The 19,798-nt window shown below is 42.9% G+C and overlaps 1 protein-coding gene across 1 annotated transcript in view; it reads right to left on the reverse strand.

Annotated features, from left to right (window-relative positions):
- Positions 1 to 19,798, reverse strand: part of NMU (neuromedin U) — a 147,658-nt gene that overhangs the window by 110,174 nt on the left and 17,686 nt on the right. Inside the window, exon 2 of the mRNA XM_074991817.1 lies at positions 8,919 to 9,066. Coding sequence (XP_074847918.1) covers positions 8,919 to 9,066 — 148 coding nt within the window. The remainder of the gene's footprint in view (positions 1 to 8,918; positions 9,067 to 19,798) is intronic.

Genomic DNA, 19,798 nt, shown 5'->3' on the forward strand with positions numbered 1-19,798 from the left:
CCTTTTTCCTCTCTCCAAGAATGCCATCTCTAGGAATGGGAACATTCAAAATAATGAAGAATTGTTATACCAATTTGGACGTGAACATGGTAAAATCATGTCATTTTAAAGTCATGTCAATCCAAATCTAGCTATATCCAAAGCCCACTGATTTGAAATCAATGGAATGACTTCCACTGACTTCATTGGGCTTTGGAACTGACTCTGTGTGAAGTGCTGAGCCCTTTAGTCCCAATATAGCAAAGAATTTAAGCATCAAGGCTGAAGTGCTTTGCGGGATTGAACCAAGGTGCTTATCACCTGTAGAATTGACCCTTATATGAAAATAATTCAAACTGCTTACAGAAACAGAAACAAAAAGATTTTTCTGTTAAACTAAAGAGAACAAGACTCTGAATCTCATCACTTATATTTTAACTATTAGCATGTGCCTATTCCAAATGAATATATTTAATTTTACTGTATTTGTCATCATCCACTCACATATCACCCTTTCTGTGCAGATTCTGTGAGATACAGTAAAAAAATGCGATCCAATGTAACACCAAGGCTTGCTGCAATAACAGAGAAAGTTAGAGGGAAAAAGACATCTTGCTACTTTCTAATCACAACGAATTGTGTAGAGTTTATATTTTTTTCAGTTTGAACTCTCATGGGTAAGGTTTGAGATGTGCATTTTTTATAGCCATGAGTCAGAGGTTTTTCTACTTCTGCCTTATTCATTATGACTTATTTTTTATGAGATAGGAAAACAGAAAGCCTGTTAGCTCTAACGACCATTCTCAAAATAACTATACTATTTTAATTATTATGTTTTATTTATTCTATTACACAAAATAATACACTGATAGCACAGTTCACTAGCCTGGAGAACTGAATACTATACCAAAGTATATCTATTTAAAAATTTCAGAAATATTACTAATAAAATCAGCAAGATGCATCAAAAAAGAAACTGTCTCACAGTTCATGGGAACAGTCTGATCTGAAGACAGTACTTTCTAAAAATAAATTATAGTAATATTTCAAACTATTTTTTCCTGCTAAATGCCCCAGTATTTTCTTACATTACTGGACATGGCAAAGTGATGTAATAAATAAAATGGAAACCAATCTGGTCAAATTATTCTTGTAGTTATGCTGATGGAGACCAATAATTTGAGAAATGGAATTATTAGTGTCTTCCCTATGTCATGGAAAAAAGATAAAGTGTGGGATTAACCCATAGCCTAAAATTGGGGGCAGTACGCTGAGAGAGACACAGCCTTCAGGAGTTCCTGGAAAGTGCAGCTTCTGTGCAGGGTGCACTTATTTAACTCTGTGGCTGGCCATTTGGGTGCATGCCTTATGACTCCCTCCCGCTCCACTCACTGCCCTGATGATTGAAGTTAGAGGCACCATTGAAATGCTCCTGAGATTTTTTTAACTGACTTAAAAATTGCACAACTTATATAATTAAGCATTTTTTCTAAGTAAGAAGGAGCCCCTATTTTTAAACATAACCGAACTAGGTAATAAGGTAAAATAGAGATTTTATTTTAGAAATTCCTTATATTTTCAGGAATGATTTAGGAAAACTGCTGTAGACCAGGTTGAGAATTGTCAGTCATAATCATAACACTGATTTGAATTCGAGTACCACAGACAACTTTATGACACACTAAACAGTAGAATTTTGCATTGCCTAGTGAAATGAATCAGAAAACATTTAACTAATACCCTTGCAACTTTTAAAATATTCAGATGGCTGCCAAAATATTTTAATTTCTCCTTTAAACTCATTCAGAAGATTCATGGGTCACAGACATAAGGTTTGAGCCAAAGTCACTCAACTTCATGTTGTGCTCTATGTGTAGGACTATAGACTATTTTTCAAAAGTGGGACTGTTTCATTTTGAGGGCTTACACAAGACTGAAGTAGGGCACAAGCTCTGTGGTGGCCCTCTGCATGCAGTGAATTTCACCAAGTATTAGTAAACCCTTTTTGACTGGAAACTACTTTGCAAGACCTCAGGAATCTTTTTAGCTAGTCCTTTTAAAAAAGCAGCTCAGAATCATAAATATACAAGAAATCCTAAAACACTGGAAAGATGAAGATTAAATTTAGAAATAACCTGTACAGTATCAAAAGTGTAGTATAGTAACATATGCAGTTTGGCTAAGAGCCTCAAAATAAAATCTAATACTTGAAAATATATATTTAAGCAGCACCAGTCAGAGGTAAGTTGTTTTTCTTTTCTTTTCTTTTTTTTTGTTGTTGGTTTGGTTTTTATCTCAATTTTTGTAGAAAATGCTGCTAAATATTCATCAACAAAAACATAAAGAGAAGCTCCATTGTTTTAATGGTGTTATTCTTGCTTCATTGCTAAGTGCAGAACATTATTTTTTATAGCATTCAGGTATTCTTGCTCTTTTTTTTACAGAAGAGGTCAACAACTTTTAGCATGTGTAGAAATGGTCAAAGCAAAGGCCCCGACTATTTTACCAGCATATAATCCCAAAGAAGACTGTACAGTTTGACTCATAAAAGAAGTATTTTAAGAGGCAATCAGATTCTGTAGTAAGGAACACACTACAGCTACATCTACACGCAGATGCAATCTCAGGATACAGAGGTATCTCGAAATAGCTGGCACCATCTAAGAAACATGCCTGTTGTCTCAAAACAGTTTTTGAGATAATAGGAGCACTATTCCGGCATCCCTGTACACCTCATTGCAGGAGGTGTACAAGTATGCCTCAAAATAGCACTTTATTCCAGCATGTGGTGCCATTTAGACAGCACCACATGCTAAAATAGCCTATTTTGAGGTTAGGGTGCCATGTAGACTTATGACTTTTACTTTTGTTTTTTTTCACAGATTCTGTGGATGAATCGTTTAGACGAATTAAAGATTTTTCAGTATACTTGTTTTAAGCAGCCCAGAGTAGGAACTAGCTACCATTATTTTTGTGCAAACACATATTTGAAAATACAAAAAGGTACATATACAAAAGGAAAATGACAGCTCCAACTGCAGAGGAGAACATTATAATATGCAGGGATAAAATGACTATTTTTACTTCTATTATTGCCACAGTTCCACACTTTTAACGTAGATTTGCTAAATTGGTACTTAAATCAATAATTTATAAAATTCTACTTACTTTGATCAGTTTGCAACTATGTGGTAAATTAGCTCTAAGTTAGAACTTTATGCTGTTCAGCACTGTATGTTTCTTTCTGACACACTTGTCACTTCAGAAAATGCTTGCCCTCTATTAGACTTATGTGCAATGCTTTCTTACGGTTTTGTTCCAGGTCAGCAGAAGCTTTTTTGCATCTGAGTGAATAATTTGATACTGCAGCTGTCTATTAAATCAATTAAGGAAGATGTTAAAGAAATAAGTTGCTTAAAATACGGGATCATTTGTTTTAGGAAAGCATCCATCTTAATTAATTTTGCCACTATATTTAATTAACTAGGGTTTAATGAGAGTTGGTAAGTGATACATTAATTAACTTAGGAAATGATTCATTTTCTCTGCCTTTTTATAATATGCTTGTAATAAAATCAAGTGTGGCATGAGTAATTCCATTAAATGTATTCTGTCTTTTTCATGCTATATCATATTACAATCTGAACACCAGGATAAAGTTGGTATATTAAAAAAGAAATGAGTGAATTATGCTCTATAATCACATGAGTAAAGATTAGGAAAAGAGGAATATTTTATATTGCCTTTCACAAATTCTGTGCTAGCTCAGTTCTGAACAACAGACTTCTTACTGTTAAAGTATTTTGCACACTTGTTAGGAAATTATTCACAACCTACCATTACAACTATTTCTTAGGAATTATTCACAAACCACCATTCATTTATGTACACAGTGTTGGCACTATCCAAATAAACAAAAAACAAGTAAAATAATAATGGAACTAGGCCTGCCCTACTTCAACTCTTCTACTTTAGGCACAAAGACCTAGATTCACAAAATTACTTAGGTGCCTAACTCCCCACTATAGGTGCTTAAGTCCATCATATAGGCACCAGTCAAACACTCAAAACCCCTGCTTAGTTACTTCCTAGACCTCTAGGTACCTAAAATTCCCCAGCATTAAATTTTCTGCATTAATGTTCCCAAGGCTCCTAAATTTCTGCCACTCACCATATGTGCAATGCCTATCTCACATTTAAGCCCCAGCATGATCGTCAGAATCTCTGCCATGAAGCCTCTAGGGGTTCCATGCCAGTCTCAAGCCTGGATAAAGAAGGAGGGTTGGTCAAATGATTGTCAATGAGCTGATCATAAAATAACAATATGAATGAAATCTGACGTCAGTATGACTAACTGATAAAAGATGCCAGCTTGGATGTTGCCCAGGATAAACAAGGTCCACAATGCCAATTGAGCGATTGTGGTTGGATCAATATATTTGCTATTGAAAGAAAATGACAACTGACACATATAATATCAACCAGAAGCAAGAGAAGAGAGCACTGAACATCAGAAGGGATGTTTCTGAGAGGGCAGAACAACAATATAGAGTGAAATGCAATGGAGTAAGGAAAGCAGCCAGAATGGATAAGGCAAAAGGTTAGAGGACCAGTGTGAAGATGGAGTGAGGTATTACAGCAAGTGGAAGACCAAAGAGCTGTATAAAGTGATCAGGAATACCATTAGGAAGTGGCAGCTGAAGCAGATGGCGATCAAAGACGAGAATGATGAGGTGCTTCTGAACTAGGAGGAAGTTGTGCAGCGATGCATGAGATATTGCACTGATCCGTACAAAGTACAGTTGGACCCAAGTGTATCAGAGAGACTGACAGAAGAACCGAAAGATATATCACCACCAAGCATCGAGAGCTAGACTGATATTTTGAAGGAGGACATAGAATGAGCAGTGAAATGACTAAAGAACAACAAGAGCCCTGGAAATTATAAGATCATGGGAGAGATGATCAAATACAGTAGAGGAAGTATGATTCATGAAATACACCGACTATGTAATATAGCGTGGAAAGAAGGGAAGGCACCTAAGGAATGGACAAGATCCGTACTAGTGACAGTACACAAGGAAGGAAGTGTGTTGGAGTGCAAGAACTACTGAATGATTACCCTAACAAGTTATCTAGGTAAGGCACTGATGATGATGATGAGGAGGAGGAGGAGGAGGACTGAGATTGCAGATAGAAGACCCTCTAGCAGATGAGCAAGTGGGATTCAGGAAAGATAGAAGTACCATACAGCAGATATTGGCACTAAGATTGATAGCGGAGACAGCTTGACGAAAGAATAAAAACATCTACAATTGCTTTGTCGATTTTCAGAAGGCATTTGACAGTATAGATCAGAAAGTGACTTGGGTGGTACTGGAGTTGTACAGAGTGGATAGCAGGCTGATATGGTTGTTGAATAATAACAACAACAATGTGGAGGCAGCAGTGAGAACGTGCAGAGAGTTGGGAAGCTGGTTTAGAATGAGTAGAGGTATGAGACAAGGAGATCCAATATCGCCAATAATCTTCATCATGCACCTAGAGAGCGATGGACAAAATCAAGAAAGATGTAGAAGGAATATTGCTGCACAGGATGAAAATTAACAATTTAAGGTTCGCAGATGATATAGCTGTCATCAAGGAAGACGAAGAGAAGCTAGCGAGAACAGTACAGCTACATCTACACGTGCCCCAAACTTTGAAATGGCCACGCAAATGGCCATTTCGAAGTTTACTAATGAAGCGCTGAAATGCATATTCAGTGCTTCATTAGCATGCGGGCTGCCGCGGCGCTTCAAAATTGACGCACCTTGCCGCCGCACGGTGCGTCCAGACGGGGCTCCTTTTCGAAAGGACCCCGCCTACTTCAAAGTCCCCTTATTCCCATCAGCTCATGGGAATAAGAGGACTTCGAAGTAGGTGGGGTCCTTTTGAAAAGGAGCCCCGTCTGGACGCTCCGCGCAGCTGCAAGGAGCATCAATTTCGAAGCGCCGCTGCCGCCCGCATGCTAATGAAGCGCTGAATATGCATTTCAGCGCTTCATTAGTAAACTTCGAAATGGCCATTTGCGTGGCCATTTCGAAGTTTGGGACACGTGTAGACACGGCCTACAGGTGTTAAATGAGGAAGGGAAGCAGTACAGACTATGAACATTGATAAAAAGAAGACAATGGTATTTAGAGATAAGGAAATAGGAAGGAAGATCAATGTAGATGGGACTGAACTAGAGAATGTAGAGAAGTTCATGTATCTGGGGAGCAACATGACGTATGATCTAGATTGTAAGAAGGAACAAGCAGCTAGCAAAAGCAAGAGCGAGTTTGAAGGTGATACATAAGAACTGGAAAAGCAAAGCAATTAGCTTGGGAATGAAGCTGAGCATCTTGAAAATGTGTGTATTCAGCAGCATGTTGATCAGATGTGAGACATGGGTAACAATGAAAAGATTTGAAGAGAAGAATACTGGTGTTCGAGAGGACTTTTATAGAAAGACCCTGAGAATAGGATGGGTGCAGAAGGTTACCAACGAGGAATTATATAGGAAGATACAACCAAAAGAGAACCTACCGCAGAAGGTTATGCACCGGAAGTTACAACTATTTGGGCATATCTGGAGAATAAATGACAAGCAAAAATTCAAGACCCTAGTATTTGGCATAATGGACAGTTCAGATAGGAGAGGCAGACCCCAGAGAGAATGGGTAGATGATATAGTAGATTGGTCAGGAGCTAGTCTACAGATACTAAGCCACTCTGCACTGGACAGGAAAATATAGAAGGAAATAGTGAGGGAGGCATTGGACACCAATGGGCGCTGAGCCCATGGCTGTTGATGATGATGATGTTCAGACCAGAGGAAGGTAGGTGTGGCTATCCTTATCTTGTCACTTTAGTTATACTGGTAGAAAAAAAAAAACTAAGTGGACAGAAACCAACAGAATCTGGCAACCCTACATGTGGGCAACAGTAAACAAAATTTCTCACCAGCCACACTTAGTATCCCTATGGGTCACATATGGCCCACTGGGCACAGGTTGCTCACCACTGACTTAAACAGTCATTGAACTAGGGGGACTAAAATCTTTTCCGCTCAAGTGAGTGCTCCAGCCTCTCGGCTACAGAATCACTCTCATTCTCTCTGTCCCAATGACCATGTAATTAGGGGAAGTAGAGAAAGTTCTGTCAGCAGGTATCTATGTTCAAGTGCTTTCCTCATACACTATTGGCAGGTGCAGGATTTAAAAGACTATGGCCGTGTCTACACGTGCCCCAAACTTTGAAATGGCCACGCAAATGGCCATTTCGAAGTTTACTAATGAAGTGCTGAAATGAATATTCAGCGCTTCATTAGCACGCGGGCGGCAGCGGCACTTCAAAATTGATGCGGCTCGCCGCCGCGGGTCTCGTCCAGACGGGGCTCCTTTTCGAAAGGACCCCGCCTACTTCGAAGTCCCCTTATTCCCATCAGCTCATGGGAATAAGGAGACTTTGAAGTAAGCGGTGTCCTTTCGAAAAGGAGCCCCGTCTGGATGAGACGCACGACGGTGAGGCGTGTCAATTTTGAAGTGCTGCGGCCGCCCGCATGCTAATTAAGCACTGAATATGCATTTCAGCGTTTCATTAGTAAACTTCGAAATGGCCATTTGCGTGGCCATTTCGAAGTTTGGGGCACATGTAGATGTAGCCTATCCCGTTTTGAACTTCAGAAATACATATAACAAGGGATCCTCTTCACCAGAACACGAAAAGTTTAAACGTTTCTGCAAACCTAAACCATAGGAAAGGTTACTATAATCACATCTTATTACCCAGAAAAGGAAAAAGTCTCAATTAACAGGTAGAAATGGTTTTCCTGCTTGATGTCTTGGTCTTCTGGGCATCTGTGTATGAGGAATTCTCTAAGCAGCTGAATAAAGAGTTCCAAAAATAATCAAATATATGACTTGTGTGACAGCAATTTGAGATGTTAACCTAACACATTATAGTATTACAACATCATTACAAGAGTCAAAGTGACTTAAATTTTCTTTTGTCTCATGAATTTAATTCCCAGTCTAGTGAAAGAATTTGACAACTCACACATTGTGATTTGTAGGACTTAATCTTTTCATTGCTAACTTCAAAACAATGTTGTTTTAATGAAAACGAAGATTTTAACAAGCAAAAAAAAAAAGGAAAACAAAAGTAACTCAAGTCATTTACATCAGTGTTAGCATGCAAATTATAGCAATAAGCTTTGACATTACTATCTTTCATTCCATGAGGGAACCTGCTAATCTAAGAGTGCTTATGAAAAGGATGCCCTCACTTCCAGACACATGAGCTGCTTGCTATAGGCTATCTAGCTGACACAGTAAGAGCTTTGGGGTTTTAATTAAAATTTGAAGCATGGCCACCAACTTTCACTTTACTATTCTATAACCCCTCCCAGCTCCACTAAGGTAACAATGAATTTTTTTCTTAGATTTAAAAGATGCTAACTTGGTAGCCCATAAATGCTTGATACTGTGACATCAGATGTATTTCTCCTCCCATCTTGAACTCTGTGTGGGTGCTTCATACCCAACAAAGATGTAAGTGTACAACTAAAGTTATGCATCCCCAAATGTTACCATAACAGACAGTGTGGAATGCACCAAAATATTTGGAATATTTAGACTTTTTAAAATAACCTACAATATGTTTCCAATCCAGACAATATTGTGTGCTGTTGTAATTGCCAGGTGTGGAATTTTCAAAAGCATCTACCTGTCTTACAAACCTATGTCAGTGAGAATTGTAGCCCCAAACATCTTAGGCTCACATGAAAATCCCACCCCATACTCAGTATTTACATAGAGAAAGGGATAAGAATATTTAGAACTGCTGACTATCTAGCCCCCAAATAATGGGTTAAAGTATTTTACACAGCTGTCTGCCATGACAAAGACACTTACTTTCATCATGTCTTCCAGTAAGATCCTTCTTTTCATTTAATGATGATATTGTGATAAAATTATTACAAAGAGCAGAGAAATTCTGCTTTTCATTGGAGTATGAACGTTTTCTCTCTTGATCCAGTTGTGTCACTATCTGACATTGACCCTGGAAATATATGGAGAGTATTATTAGATGGAAACAATATTTAGAGATGTTTGTATTATTCTACATTACCTACATTATCACTATTATTTTTTTTCATGTCTAACCTACAACTTTATTTTGTTAATGTACCAATAAAATCATCATACTGACACTTGATGGAATTAACATGATTTTCCACAACAGATGCTATTGTAGAAACAAATGCATTTTTTAAGAATAAGGGGACACATTTCAAAATATTGCAAAGATTTCCATTGCATGATGCTCACTGAAGTTCAAATGTTACAGTAATAATGGGAGTTGTTATGCAATACCTATATGAACCATTTGGAAAATTTACTTCCCCTAAATTTCTCAGGTGGTATAACTGATTCCTTCACAAGTGAGTTTTATTTATAAGGAATACAAAATTGACAAACTATCTAAAGCAACTCAAAGCGAGAAAGTGTTCTAAAAAGTTTACATTGTAAAGGTAACTAAAATGAACTGACTGTCCTACGAAGCTCTTAAACTTATTTTTGACTGCTCATATTAAACGTAATGAAGTTTTTTTCAAAATAACTTTCAGCTGTCTGAAACTGTTTTGGTAAATATCCCAAATCAGGAGAGTACTTTAAACATAGTAATAAGTGAGCTATGGCATACATACTTAATTATACCTGTGTGCATGCATGTGCGTGCTTGTGCGTGCGCGCACACACACACACACACACACACACACACTATTCAAACACTTATCTCCAGGAAAAGATGTTCATGTTGAATACAGCCCTTTGGAAAAATTTCTCATTTGATGCAAAGAACAAAACTGTATATCACATTACAGTGAATATGAGTTGCCTTTGCCAGTCCCCATGATTTGATAGAAGAAGACATCTCCTGAATATTTCCTAACAAAGTTATATAAGTATTGGAGCAAATATAAGAGTCCATAAAAGTTTTATAATTTTTTAAAAGGGTTTGCCACCTTTTCAACACAATTACTTTTGCCATTATTTATAAAAACAACAGTCACAAAATTAGTTTCTCCTAATTTTGGTCACATAATTCTTGCAGTTTATATCAGGCTTTCTAAATTATCTGTGGAATGTACCTTGTTTCCCCACACCCAAGGGAACTGCTTTCCAAATAAGGAAAATTATTTATACACATATAGACTCCATGCTATACAAAGCACACTAAAAAACTTTAAAGAAAAAGTACTTACTTTCCACTAGGAATACATATGACCAGTTTATAAAGTAGAATATATAACTGTAATTAAGATCAGAGTTATAGTTTTCACATAACTCAAAGTTCTGTTTTAAATCCTGATCAGCTTTTGTATGGCTATGTCTACACTATCCAAAAACTTTGAAAACATATTCAGCGCCTCATTAGCATGCGGGCAGCTGCAGCGCTTCAAAATTGGCGTGGCTCGGCCAGACAGGGCTTCTTTTCGAAAGGACCCCAGCTACTTCGAAGTCCCCTTATTCCTATGAGCAGATGGGAATAAGGGGACTTTGTAGTAGCCAGGGTCCTTTTGAAAAGGAGCCCTGTCTGGATGAGCCGCGCAGTGGTGAGCTGCGTCAATTTCGAAGTGCCACGGCTGCCCACATGCTAATGAGGTGCTGAACATGTATTTCAGCGCTTCATTAATAAACTTTGAAATGGCCATTTCAAAGTTTTTGGCTAGTGTAGACACGACCTATGTGTTTCCAGTCTACAATCCCAATTTAGTAATGAACCATACAAAAGGCCATACAATCAGCATACTAAAATTATGTAGCACTCTCAGACGGCAGCATGCAAAACAGTTTGAAAAATATGAATATTTTTAGACTGCATTAATATTTCTGGATTTATGAATGCATCAAAAATGTAAAGAATAAAGCTTTTAGAAAGTAAAGCAAAGAGTCATATTGCACTCCTGGATACTGTGCACACAGGAGGCCCCTTTGAAAGGACTTCTTGCTACATACAGTAGGGGCATGAATCCTGCTTCCATGACAGCATCCCCAGTGGTTTGTCCCATGCAGATTCTCCTTCACTGGACTCTGTGGTCTACATGTGAATTCCCCTTCACTACAATTTGTGGTCTACAGCGAGCAAGACATAAGCAAGCTGTTGGAATGCAACCAGCCCAAAATGTAGATAGCTATTTTAACCTTACCATTGGGACTCTTCTTCACTATGGAAACTACCTTTAAAGAGAATTCCAGTGGCAGAAAGTAAAAAGAAAGGTATTAGAATTAATAATAAACTTCTCTACTTCTGAAAACCTCAGGTGAAACTCTACTTTCTTCTGAATTAGAAATGAATTACTGTATTTAATTGAGACCTCTAGGTACTACTGTAAGAAAACAGTAAGCAATAATACTGAAAAATGTACTTTGCTGAACAACAAAAAACATTTAAAAATCAGCACAATTTGCTTTTCCAGTGCATACACTTACTCAGCCCATCCATTGATATATACCAATATATATTCTGCAATTTTTCGTCTGTAAGGGCAAAAGGGGGAAAGAGTTAATTTGCACTGTTTGGTTTTTAATTACTAGGGAAGCAATCACACATTACAGCTATAATGAGGCCCATGTAAGTACTTAGAGAGGCAGACATTGTTTAACTCTGTAAGGGGAGAGGATGACTTGGATTTGCACCAAATGGACCTATTTATCCAACACTTTGCAGGATTCCTGGAACTTTGCACGTTTGGGTGTGACTGAAGGAAGATGGAATCAGACCACAGAATTCAACCCAGATTCAAGCCCAGGATTAAGCAGCAGCAATGGCACAGAACTAGATTCCCCCTGCACTGGGGTAATTTTTCTGTGGGAACCTCTGGCCTGTTTAAATTCACTTATGGGGGCACAATGTGAATTTAGCAGACTGGAAAACTCAATATTCAGAGCCTAATCCTGATTCTGATCTTCCAGGTTCTCTCATAGTAGACAGGAAACCAAGTATTTCATTGCACTGTCTCCCATGAATTTAAGATTCAGGATGTAGAGATGTGTGAGCATTGAATGCTAAATTCAGCTCTATTCTAGTTATGTGCAATGCTCCTGCTTAAACCCAGTGCCTGGAAGTTAAGCCTAAAAGTTCAAATTAGAACTAAGGCATACATTCTTAACAATTATGATGATACCTATGGGCACAAACTATCCAAAGAAGCTGAGGAATTTTCATCTCTTGAAGTCTTTAAATCTAAACTACAGTAAAAGCTGTGTAGTCTGGAGCTCAAATAACCAGCACATTCTATTAACCAGCACTTGGGACAGCTGCCCCGGGGCCAGACGCCCTGCTGGGACCACATGAGCAGGGCTGGATTCTTCACCAGGGCTGGCTGCCACAGTGTGGTCCCCACTTACCAGCTGGGATCAGATGAGCAGGGCAGGCACACCTGGGCTGGGCTTCACCACCATGGGGCACCTCCCCAGGCTGGGCTGGCTGCTGTGAGGCTGGTTTCCTGGCCTGGGCTGGCTGTGCATGATGACTTCCTGAGCCAGGACCAGCTCCCATGGAGCTGGCTTCTCAGCCTGGGTCAGATGTGCAGGGTGGCTTCCTGGGCATCAGGTTGCCCTCTCAGACCTTGGGAATGGTACGTCTCCTCATGCAGGGCCAGCAAATTTGATTATCTGGCAATCCCTGTTCCCCAGGGATGCTGGATAATCAAGCTTTTACTGAAGATACTTTCTGGAAGGGGGGTGGGGGGAAGACCTAGGGGCGTCAGTGGTGGGCATGTGGTTTGGGGGCGTGTGGTACGGCTGTGCAGATGGCAGTGCCCACAGAGGATGGTGGTGGCGCGCCCAGCTCAGATTGCCTGGGCTTTCAGGCCCAGTCCTGCGATCCCTGCACGCATGTCCCGCAGCAGCTTCCTGGGGCTCCGTGGGCAGCCGCAGCCAGAAGAAGAGTTGGTAGCTTTGGTGGGGACCCAGGGCGTGGCTGGGTCGTGAGATCGGCACTTGACCCTGGAGGATGTGGGGCTGCAGCAGTGCGCAGCCGGGTGCAGAGAGGCCAGGGGAGGAGGAACCTGGGGGCAATGAGATCTGATGGGGGGCAGTGTGGTGAGGTGGGGGGACATGGGAGTGGATGGGGGGCAAGGGGGTGGGGAGAGGAGATCTGGGGAGGGGAGGAGGTCGTCAGGCCACGGGGAGCTATGGGGACACGTGGCGCCAGGGAGGTGCAAGAGGTAGTGGGATCATTACCCACATTCTCCATGCCCCACTGCCTTGTGGGTTATCCTGGGAAGGAGAAAGGCTAAGGGAGTAAACCCTGACGGAAAATCCAGAGTGGAGTCCTAAGGCGGTTCTGTGCCAACTTCTGGCATTGATCCAGCAACTCCTGCAGCTGAGCTGGTACCAGACGTAGAGGTTATCCTCTCCTTTGGACTATATCAGTAAAGCCAAGAGGGGGACACTGGCATCTGGGCAGCCCAGGGTCCCAAAATAATTGCCCAGGCTCACGCCTGGAGAGGTACTCCAGCTTCGCTTAACAGCATTGAACCAACACGGAGGTAACAGATACTGGTTATAAGCTCTTGCTCAATTGGCATAGAGAATGAGCACCAGGGGTTGCCTTCAATGGTGGGAGAGATCATCGCATCTCACTGGACAGTCATCGCCTGCCTCAAGCTGAGCAGCCCCCAGCCAGAAGGGTACTGTCCCGCCACAGTTCACCTGCCTCACTGGGTGCGTGAGGCTTAAGGTTCCCAAACCTGACAAGTGACTGAAATTTGAGCACCAGGCAAACCAATTAGAAAATCAACAAGAAAAGGAAACCATCAAAGTTTTACGCTTGCTTGCTGGAATGTGCGGACCATGCTGACTGGTTTGACTGAAGATCTTCAGGACATCATCGACACCCGAAAGACCGCTGTCATCAATGAGGAACTGAAGAGGCTCCAAGTTGACATTGCTGCTCTGCAAGAGATGCGACTCGCAGATTTGGGATCTCTAAAGGAGAAGGACTACACCTTTTTCTGGCAGGGTGAAGCCCAAGATGAATCCAGGGAGCACGGTGTTGGCTTTGCCATCAGAATCACCCTTCTACAAATGGTGGAATTAGTCATGGGCAGATCAGAAAAAGACTCCTTCAGGTCATACTTCAAACTTGCGCCGGTCCTGTAAACCTGATTGGCGCTTACGCTCCAACCCTGTTTACCACACCAGAAGTAAAAGACAAGTTCTATGACGTGCTTAGTGCTGCCATAGCACAAATACGGGCTCACGAACAACTGTACATTTTGGGTGATTTCAATGAGAGAGTTGGAGCCGATCGTGACTCGTGGCCTTCCTGCTTCGGCCACTTCGGTGTGGGAAAAATGAACGGAAACGGACAGTGTCTTCTCAAACTTTGCACATGCCACAATCTGTGCATCACAAACATATTTTTCAAATCAAGCCACAGCACAGAGTGTCATGGAGACACCCACGCTTGAAACACTGGCATCAACTAGACGTGGTCATCACTAGATGTGATAACCTCAAAAATGTCCTTCTGACACGCAGCTATCATAGTGCTGACTGCGATACAGATCACTCGCTAGTTTGCTCCAAACTCAAGGTGAGACCCAAGAAGCTGTACCACTCTAAACCAACTGGAAGGCCCTACACTGATGCCAGAAAGACAGCAAACTCAGAGAGAGGTGAAAAGTTCAGAGTGACCCTCAAGGAGAACCTGCGCAGCAGCCCTGGGGGTGCCGATGTGACATCCAGATGGCAGCATCTGAGAGATACAATTTACAACACGGCCTTGTCGGTGTTTGGAAGAAGAGCTAGAAACACGAATGACTGGTTCGAAGCTAACTCTGATGAGATGATTCCAGCCATCGAAAAGAAGCGCACTGCACTCCTGCCGTACAAACGCTCACCAAGCCAGAGTACCCTGCAAGCGCTCAGAGCAGCCAGAAAAACAGTACAGCAGATGGCCAGGCACTGTGCCAACAACTACTGGCTCGAGCTATGCAGCAGCATCCAGACCAGTGCTGACTCTGGTAATCTCAGGGGAATATACGAGGGCATCAAGAAGGCATTAGGACCCACCCAGAACAAGATGGCACCTCTGAAATCCAAATCTGGTGAAGTCATCACTGACAAAGCCAAACAGATGGAGCGCTGGGTCGAGCACTACTCCGAGCTGTACTCACGCGAGAACATGGTGGTTGATACAGCCCTCGATGCCGTCGAGCTCCTACCAGTAATGGACGAACTGGACCAGGAACCAACTGTGGATGAACTGAAGAAAGCCATCGACAGCATTGCAGTAGGAAAGGCCCCAGGCCAGGATGGTATACCACCAGAGGTAATCAAGTGTGCCACAGACACCCCCCTGGAACCCCGATATGAGCTACTGTGCCTGTGCTGGAGAGAGGGAGAGGTTCCACAGGATATGCACAACGCTAACATTGTAATCTTGTATAAGAACAAAGGAGACAGAAGCGACTGCAACAATTACCATGGAATCTCCCTCCTAAGCATCACTGGTAAACTGTTCGTTTGCATCATCCTCGGCAGACTCCAGAAGATTGCTGAGAAGGTATATCCCGAATCACAGTGCAGATTCTGCGCAGAGAGATCTACCATTGACATGGTCTTCTCTCTGAGGCAGCTGCAGGAGAAATGCAGGGAGCAGAGGAAGCCACTCTATATTGCCTTCATCGACCTGACCAAGGCCTTCGACTTGGTCAGCAGGGATGGACTGTTCAAACTGCTCCACAAGATAGGCTGTCCACCACGGTTACTCAAGATGATCCAGTCTTTCCATGAAGACATGAGAGAAACCAACCAATATGACGACACATTATCGGATGCTTTCAGCATCAGGAGCGGCGTCAAACAAGGATGCATCCTTGCTCCAACACTGTTTGGGATCTTCTTCACGTTCCTCCTGAAGCACACCTTTGGATCTTCAACAGCAGGCATCTTTTTGCACACAAGATCTGATGGGAAACTGTTTAATCTTGCAAGGGTGAAAGCTAAATCTAAGGTGCGGGAAGTCCTCATCAGAGATATGCTGTTCACAGATGATGCTGCTGTTGTGTCACACACAGAAGACCAGCTTCAGAAACTGCTGGATCAGTTCTCCAAAGCATGCAAGGACTTCGGGCTTTCCATCAGCCTAAAGAAGACAAACGTACTTGGTCAGGACGTTGCTGAACCTCCATCAATCAGCATTGACAACTATACGTTAGAGGTCGTCCACGAGTTCGTTTACCTTGGGTCCACCATCACTGACACCCTGTCATTGGAGACTGAGCTAAATAGGAGGATCGGAAAAGCAGCCACAACTCTGTCCAGACTCAGTGAGAGAGTATGGAATAACATCAAGTTGTATACCCACACCAAAATGCAAGTCTACAGAACCTGCATCCTCAGCACCCTCCTTTACGGCAGTGAGTCTTGGACCCTGTACACCCTCCAGGAAAAGAGGCTGAACGTCTTCCACTTGCGCTGCCTCAGGAGCATCCTTGGAATATCGTGGAAGGACAGAGTGTCCAACACTGCCGTCCTTGAGCAAGCTGGAATCCCAACCATGCACACCCTCCTCAGGCAGCGGCAGGTCCGCTGGCTTGGCCACGCCCACAGGATGAATGATGGAAGGATCCCAAAAGACATCCTGTATGGCAAGCTAGCCTCTGGCAAAAGAACTCCCGGGTGCCCCCAATTGCTCTACAAAGATGTTTGCAAGAGGGACCTCAAGGAGGCAGGCATCCAGCTGGACAGCTGGGAGGAGCTGGTAGACGATCGCAGCAGATGGAGGCAGGAACTACACAAGGGCCTTCAGAAGGGTGAGATGAGGATCAGACAGCTAGCAGAGGAGAAGCGAGCCCGCAGAAAGCACAGTAAGGACCTGCCAGACACACATTACACATGCAGCAGATGCAGAAAGGACTGTCACTCTCGTATGGGCCTTCACAGTCACATTCGATGCTGCAAATGATGGATTCCAAATGGAACTGCGAAGGGCGTGATCCATAGTCTACATAGACTGAAGGATGCCTACTACCTTTCTGGAAACTATACTTTAGCCAAACTTGAGTTATTGGGCTAAATACAAAGGGAATGAGGGAAATTCTATGGCCAATGATATACAGGAGGTCACATCAGAGGATCTAATGGTCCCTTCTGGCCTTAACAATCTATGACTCTGTCAATAAGCCCAAAACTGGAAAGCCTCTTAAGTAAAGAGAACTAAAAATTACTAATGATTTCCAAACACAGCAGCAAAATGTGAGGGCATGTTTCATTGCCTGTTCAAAATGCAAAAGAGGGAGATGGAGTTACAACTTTATTTTAGTCAGAAATATACAAGTTTTGCAAGGAACAAGTGTTTTGGGGCCTGAGTCATTAAGACTACATGAGATACTTTTGCATTAGAGCCAGAGACCTGATTTTTGATATATACTAGTGCCTCTTTACACACAGACTAAATTTTCATAGCCAGAGTGACACAGAGGGGCCTTAGCATAAATAAGAAGCAGATCCAGCCTGTTTTCCCACTACGGAGCTCATTCACCCCACCCATAGGAACTCATTTTAACTGTGCTACACAAGGCAAATCATTTTGATCAAGCATTTGTACAACTATGGATCATCACAAGGAACTTTCTTCTCATGAAGGCTTAAAGTTGCAGGCAACTAAATTTAATTAGTTAATTTCAAATACATCATATGGCCAGTAGCCAGACTGATTGGTAAACAGAATTAAATACATGAAACAAGGTAACTTTTAACTGGAACTTTTACATTCTAGCCCAAGGTATCTTTCACTGTATAAACAGCATTTATTTTTCAAAATCTACCAATTTTATAATACTTACCTTTGTAAATGTGTTAGAACAAAATATTATCAGTTTTCCATGTGAAACAATGGATTTCCAGCCAGGCTGCATTTCCTGGAAATTATATGTTCATAGGAGAGGAAGGATCAATGTTCTCATAAGGTGCCTGATTCAATTTTTTTAAATGTCCAGAAACCATCAAAATTTAATTTTTGAGGGCTTCTGTCATGAGAAAACCAGGCATATTTTTGTTTTAAATTAAATTGAACACAGGGAAAGGAAGAAAATCTCCCTAAAAAGACTACACAGATATGGAATAATGATAGAAATGACTTGATAAATGACTTATTAATTCTAATGTCATGATACATCTGCTGCTTAACTAAATAAAACTGCATTATAATACAAAAAGATGACAATTCAATCTGATAATCATCCTGGTGTCATTCTTCACAAATGATTTCATACTCAACATATGCACAATTTGTTCTACAATAAAGGAACACAATGACATCCAATCATATATATTAGTTTCACTGGGTCCATCCATCTATCTGGGCAAGGTCCTACCATGTTCTTCCCAGCCCTGGCACTCTGCCAGCCCTAGCCCCTCCCTCAGCCAGCGTGGGGCTCAGTTCCCCTCCCCAGTGGAGCACCCCCCACACTGTGCCAGCCCCTTCCCCACCCAGAATGGGGCCTGGTCCAGCTCTGCAACAGCCCCCCCCCAGCATGCCAGCCCCTCCCCAAACCAGTGCAGGGCCCAGCCTCCTGCATGAGCCCCCCACCACACCCCACACTGTGACAGCCCCTTCCCCAACCATCACAGGGACCAGACCAGCCCCTCCAACAGAGCCCCCACCCATCGTGCCAACCCCAGCCCCTCCCCTGGCCAGTGTGGGGCCTGGCCCATACACTCTGGATACGTATTACAACAGGTTTCTGTCCAGAACTTTCTTCCAGCCCCACTTCCGCTTGCAAGCAGAGCCGCAACAAGGCCTCTAGTATGTTTAACGGATGTACATGTGAATTTCCTCAAGGGCTCACTCATGTGATATCCGTGATTAGAGTAAAGCCCCAGTTCCACAATCCCCCGTCTGAGGCACTGTGGAATGAAATGGAATGCTGGATAACTGGGGGGCTGGATAATCTCCTCCCAGCCAAGCACAGCTTGCAGCCCTACCAGGGCCAGCAGCAACTGCCTGCACAGGCCAGCTGGGACTCCTCACCGAGGGAGCCACCTAGGGAGGTAGCACCTACAGCCCACCTGGCCCACCGGGGCTCTGTGCTTGGGCCAGCAGCAGCTCTACATCTCGGACCAGCTGGGGCTCCATGACCCAGGGCCACTGGCTGCTCTGGCCCTCGGCCCAACTGGGACTCCATGCCTGGGGTGCTGGGACGTGGGCCTCAGGGCCAGTTGAGGCTCCCACCCTGAGGCTGGTTGGTGCTCCTGCCCCAGGACCAGACAGGGCTCTGGCCCCAAGACCAGCTGGGGCTCAGTGCCCAGTTCCGGCTGGGGGTCTGCACCCCAGCCACCAGGGTTCTGCACCCTAGGGCCAGCTGGGGTTGTGGCCCAGGATCAGCCAGGTCTCAGCGCCCCAGGACCAGGGGTGGCTGTCCATTCAGGAAGCCAGCCCTGGGGAACCAGTTCCATGGCAGCAGCATCCCACAGCCTGCCCCAGGGAGCTGGTCTCTTCAGAAGGAGCCCAGGCAACCCCTCTACCTTCTGGCCTCCCCCTCCGGGACCCCCCTACCCATAATTAACCAACATTTTCGGGCATCCGACCATTGGTTAGTCCTGATTAGCTCAAATAACTGGGGTTTTCTTGTATTTGCATTAAAATAGCACCTAGGTGCCCCCCTTATTCACCTGGATCCCATGATGATTCGTATTGTACAAATACAGAACAAAACAAAAGTGCCTAAATTGTAAGTATAGGACAAGGACAAGACACAGGATCAGATAGGTTA

This window comes from Carettochelys insculpta, chromosome 4, assembly GCF_033958435.1.
Source record: "Carettochelys insculpta isolate YL-2023 chromosome 4, ASM3395843v1, whole genome shotgun sequence".
Taxonomy (NCBI): domain Eukaryota; kingdom Metazoa; phylum Chordata; order Testudines; family Carettochelyidae; genus Carettochelys; species Carettochelys insculpta.